We start from the raw sequence: 5,840 nt of genomic DNA on the forward strand, positions 1-5,840 counted from the left end.
TTTTTTTAATATTTATATTTAAGATCTTACTCTGGGAGCAGGCATTGTGGTGTAGTTTGTTAAGCTTTACATGAGCTGCCCACATCCCTTACAAGAGTGCCTTGGTTTGAGTTCCACCACCTTCTGATTCCACTTTCCTGCTAATGCACAGCCTGGAAGGCAGCAGATGATGGCTCCGGTACTTGGGCCCCTGCCACTCACATGGGAGACTCCGGTTGAGTTCCTGACTGCTGGCTCTGGATTGGTCCAACTTTGTACATTTGGAGAGTGAACCAGTGTATGTGTATGGCAGATCTCTCTCTCTCTCTCTCTCTCACTCTCTCTCTCCCCCTTAAATAAATTTAAAAATAGATAAACTTAAAAAAATTCTCCTGAGTGCACTCATAAGGTGTTCTGGATGAGAGACGTATTTGTTACTAAATAGCTCCAGGTCAATGAATGTGCCTCCGGCCTTACTCCTCAGATAATGCAATGAGAGCCTCATTTCTTGTGGTCTCCAGTAGCCATAGGCCAAAAATGAAGAACGCATCAGTTTTTTTTTTTTTTCTGCTTGAAAAGGGGAGTGAGAAAGTTGTGCTACACCATCCTAAGAGAGTCTCTGTGGAGACCTCCTGAGTGGTGTGAATAAATCTCTCAAAGGCCAGACAGTCCACTTTTAGGTCCTTTGGGTGTTCTAAATGCTGTGACTTGTTCACCTTGATAGGTAACATAAAGCCGTGGGGTCCTAGAGTCCCCAGCACCCTTGGGCTTACTCTGGATGTAAGCTTCAGGCCCTTAGGGGATGATTAGAGATGTTTTATTGTCCTTTAGGATGAGAGCAACTAACAAGACAAAGGGCAAAGGATTTACTTTTCTGGGTCTGTGAAAGGGAAAGGATTTTTTTTTTTAAAGAACATTGATTCATTCAAGGAGATATTTTTGTTTCAAAGATTTTTTAAAATTTATTTGAGAGGCAGAGTTACAGACAAAGATAAACAGTGACAGAGACAAAGGTCTTCCATCCACTGGTTCACTCCCCAAACGGCTGCAACAGCTAGAGCTGAGCTGATCCGAAGCTAGGAGCCAGGAGCTTTTTCCAGGTCTCCTAGGTTGGTGCAGGGGCCCAAGCACTTGGGCCATCTTCTGTAGCAGAGAGTTGGATTGAAAGAGGAGTAGCTAGGACTTGAACCAGCACCCAAATGGGATGCTGGCACTGCAGGCAGTCACCCAGGGATTCTTAAGGCGGGAGGCTGCATAAACTTTGAAAAAGAGAGCAAGTGAGATCCAAAGGACATGCCAGCTTATGGCACCCGTTAAAAAGATCCATGAACCGTTTTAGATTCCCAACAACTTTGCCACTCTGGAGAAACAAAAGGTTGAGAAGTATAAGACAAATGTAGGCCTAGCACTTTTGTTAAAGCTTTATTTTCATGTTATTAGTAAAAATACATCCATAAATAAACAACTTTATTCCAAGACCCCAAGAAGCATTGCATGATTAATGCTAACCAAGGCATTGTGCCTTACAAAGAAGACATAAAATGTCCAACGGATAAAAAGAACACTGTAGTTCTCAAAAAAATTCAACATCAGAAATGTTGACCACATACTATGAAAATCTTGTAATAAATAACAGCTGACATTCTTCTAAATAGTTACAAAAATAGATGTGCACACCCATTCCCCTGCCTGAACAGTGATCCGATGGTCCCTGTGTATGTTTGGAGGATTCAGTTTGTCCCCAGCTTCTAACATAGTTATTGGCAAAGCTGTGGTCTCATTATTTTGCCTCCTCCAAAAAAAGCTTAATGAAAAACAACACTTAAAACTCATAATATTCAAACTAAATAGTCCAGACTCTACTACTTGATTTAACAGAAAATATGGTATTTTAAAATAACAATACAGTGAACTACCAAACACATTCATATCTTTAAATATCATAATCATTAATACATAAGCTTTGAAAAATAAATAAATACATATGTCAATAAATAGTGCATCAGCCATAACAAACAGTCAACATTAAGTCCAATGCAGCTGTGCCCAGGAGCGCTCTGTTTCACTTCTGTCACTGATTCCTTTTAGGATGTCCCTGGGTTCAATGTGGGATAAGCTTCCTGCTTTTCTCTAGGTCAGCTGGTGTTGCTTCTGTGATGAGAAAAGGGTACTGTTAGTAGGTACTCAAGAAATCTATGTCACAGCCCTCCTCTCCTGCCTGAATGTCTGACATTCTAGGGTTTTCCAAAACAGTAGTTCCCTAACCTGACACCAGGTGGCTAGTAACCTGTACCACCACTGCCCTGTGTAACACAAAACACTTAGCTCTGGGAGCCTGTGGTTGCAACAGTACTATCAGCCTCAATCAGCAGAAACAACACGTGGTTAAAAATGTATATGCATGATCCCCCTTAAGCTGTGGGAGCAAAGCTCCTAGCAAAACATTTTATTGACACCTGAACTCAGGCGGAGTCCCCCTACAAAGTCCCTGCTCTTGGGGCCAGCGCAGTAATACAGCGGGTAAAGACACCGCCTGCAGTGCCAGCATCCCCTATGGGAGCCGGTTAGAGTCCCAGCTGCTCCACTTCCCATCCAGCTCTCTACTATGGGCTAGGAAAGCAGTAGTAGATGGCACAAGTCCTTCAGCCCCTGCACCCACATGGGAGACCCGGAAGAAGCTCCTGGCTCCTGGCTTAAGATCGGCCCAGCTCCGGCCCTTTCGGTCATTGGGCCATCTCTCTCTCTCTCTCTCTCTCTCTCTCTCTCTCTGTGTGTGTGTGTGTGTGTGTGTGTGTGTGTGTGTGTAACTCTGAGTTTCAAATAAAAAAAAATCCAAAGTCCCTGCTCTTCACTGGAAACACCTAGAAGCCCCCTTACCTATAACCAGGAGTTCCAATTTTCGGGTCTGAAGCCCAGAAAGAACAGCGGTTGACACTGCTCCTTAATGGGCACGGGGCCTTTTAACGTCATTGGCCTAGTCTACTTAATCTTTTAGGAACTGATCCTGGCTCTTTCGGATATGGAGTGCAAATTACTAGGGACATCCTGCTGGCCCCAGAGCACAGCCGTGGTCCCGGTGGCAAATTGCACCGTGAAAGGAGCCATACTCTCTCGGTCCTGAGCTGCCCCCTGCCCTGTCCTGACAGCATTTCCAGGGGTCCCAGGGGTGGGAGCAGGGCCTGCAGCCGCGGGTCCCGGAGCCCCTCACTCACTTGCTGAGCATCTTCTGCAGGAGTTTCTTCACCATGGGGGAGGCAGGGTTGAGACAAGCTTCCTGCCCGGACTTGAGCGTGGCTCTGCAGAGAGACGGGAGGACCCGCGTGAGCCAGGGGTCGGGCCAGAGCAGGTGCGGGGCGGCGGCGGCGCGGAGCGGGCCGGGGCGGGACTTACATGACTTCGGTCTGGGCGCAGTGCGGGCCCGGCGACAGCACCTTCAGGCTCTGGATGCTCTTGAGGTGAATGCCCTGCACGGTCTGCAGACACTGGCAGCGCAGCTCGGTGAGCGCGGGCGCCCCTGCGGGGAGCGGAGACGCGGTGAGCGCGGCTGTGCGGCACGCGCGCCGCCTCTCCCCAAGAACCGTCCCGGCCCGCGGTGGAGGGCCCGACACTCACCTGCTGCGCGCCGGCTGGCGGCCAGCAGCAGCAGCAGCAGCATCGCGGTCCGCAGGAACCGGGGAGCGCTGGGCGCGGCGGGGCACGCGGCGGGGGCCATGGGACTCGGCGGCAGGTGGCGGCGGCGGGGGTATCTGGAGCGAGGCAGCTGTGGCTGGTGTGGCCGTCCGGGCTCTGTGGCTCGCTGCGATCGGAGAACCCCTTTTATGCCCGTTCGGGGCGGGAAAAGCGGGAGCCCCCGGGCCAGGGAAATTCCCGGAGCTCCTGGTGAATCCCCGGGCGCGGAAGCGAAGTGCAGACCCCGCCCCAGGGCTGCAGCGGAAGGGACGCAGCCGGGCCGTCCGTCTAGCCCTCCAGCAAAACGGCCCCGGACCCTGGGGTCCAGGTATTCAGCTCCTCATTCCTAGGGGCATGAGTGGCCCCCGCAGGGGGGCACCTGAGCGCCCAGTGACCCCCACAGAGGGCAGTTTGGAGAGAGTCAGGTGTTTGGGTTGGAGGAATTGAGGCGGGTCTGAAGCCCAGAAAGAACAGCGGTTGACACTGCTCCTTAATGGGCACGGGGCCTTTTAACGTCATTGGCCTAGTCTACTTTCTCGGCTGTGACAAAAAACTCTCCAGTGCTGAAAGAGTTGATTTACGTCTGCGTCCACACACTGTTAAGTGCTCTGTCATTTCAGAATGAACAAAAGAAAGTTTGCTTTGTTCCTGGTATGTAACAAGCACCGACAATCATCACTCTAGGTGTCACATCTCTCCACAGGCGGCAGGGGAAGACCAGTGTCAAATGTTTCCTCCTGCGTTGAATTTAGGACAGAATGTTCTAACCCTACACTGCTTCCTTCCTCTGCGAAACTCTGGAACTTCCAAAACTCGAGGAAATCCGGGCTGCGGGGGGCGGGGGAGGGCACTTTTGGTGCCGGGAGCTTTGATGAGCAGGCGAAGGAGGCACGGGGTCGTCCTGGACCTGCGAGGCGAGAGCGGTGCGTGCGGCTCGCCGGTCCGCAGCTCCCAGTTTTGTGCAAGCCAGGGCAGGCGCGGCACGCGAGAGCTGACGCCTTGCTCGCTGGCAGCCAACGGACGTGTGGCTGTGAAACACGTTCTACATGGCGAATGCGGGCTCATGGATCTCCTCTGCTGGCTGGTTTTGTGGATACAAATCTCATTTCTCGTTCGTGTTGTAAGGACTTCTCTGCCTCCAGAGATTTGACTGCCTCCCCCAGAGAGACCGTCAGTCGACATATTTTGTCTCTACTGATTTCTAATCAGACAGTTAAATTGTGAACCCACGCCCTTGTCTTTCAGGAGCCCATCCTTCACCGTCAGTGTCACTGTCCTCTCTGGGTTCCAGGGAGGGAGGTTGGGTGAGGTTCTGGGTGCGAATGTGTCAGAGGCGTGGGGAAACCAGTGCGAAGGCGCGTGAGGTTGGCCCCGTACAGCTGTCAGAGAAGTGCAGGGCAGGTCTCTGCCCCAGGCCAGGAATCTGACCCAGACCCTGGTCTCTTCCTTTCCAGTTGTAAATGACATTTTCCCTGTCTGGGTTGTGAAATGGAGACACATGCTATTCTTCATCCCCAAATGGCTGTTATGATGAATGTGCTGATATTTGCAGAGCATTACAATATAGCAAACGTTGTAACTATGTTAAATAAATAAAATATAATTTTCTCTTTTTATGGCCCCTAAGCCAAAATTTGCCTAGGAATAAAAATTCCCATAAACAGGAAAATAAGCCTCCCATATAAAATTTTTCTATTTTTGTTTTTAATGCGAAATCTGGAATGAGTTTTTGTTGTCGAGTTTAATTCTTGGGTTACCTCCCTAGTCTAGTTGTAGTCATTTCAACCACTAAATGTGAATAAAAAGAAATATCCTGGGCGTAGTGGGTAAAGCTGGCACTTGCAGTGCCAGCGTCCCATAGGGGCACCAGTTCGACTCCCAGCTGCTCTACTTCTGACCCAGCTCCCTGCTATGCCCTGGGAAAGCAGCAGAAGATGGCCCAAGTCCTTGGGCCTCTGCACCCATGTGTGAGACCTGGAGGAGTCTCCTGGCTCCTGGCTTTGAATTGGTGCAGCTCAGGCCATTGTGGCCAGTTGGGGAGTGAACCAGTGGTTAGAAGACCTCTCTCTCTTTGCTTCTCATCTCTGTGTGTAACTCTGACTTTCAAATAAGTAAGTAAATAAATAAATCTTTTAAAAAAAGAAATATCCCATATCATTTATTGGACAATATTTATAAATGATTAGTTGGTG

General features: G+C 49.9%; 1 protein-coding gene across 1 annotated transcript; it reads right to left on the reverse strand.

The window, feature by feature from the left end:
- Positions 1–1,385: 1,385 nt before the first annotated feature.
- On the reverse strand, positions 1,386–3,809 carry LOC100354804 (permeability factor 2). The gene is made up of 4 exons (XM_017347498.3): positions 3,592–3,809; positions 3,370–3,493; positions 3,192–3,275; positions 1,386–2,130 (listed from the first exon to the last, which is right to left on the reverse strand). The coding sequence occupies exons 1-4, from the start codon at positions 3,689–3,691 to the stop codon at positions 2,115–2,117; spliced, it is 324 nt and encodes a 107-aa protein (XP_017202987.3). The 5' UTR covers positions 3,692–3,809; the 3' UTR covers positions 1,386–2,114.
- Positions 3,810–5,840: the final 2,031 nt, after the last annotated feature.

This window comes from Oryctolagus cuniculus, chromosome 8 (genome assembly GCF_964237555.1).
Source record: "Oryctolagus cuniculus chromosome 8, mOryCun1.1, whole genome shotgun sequence".
Taxonomy (NCBI): Eukaryota; Metazoa; Chordata; class Mammalia; order Lagomorpha; family Leporidae; genus Oryctolagus; species Oryctolagus cuniculus.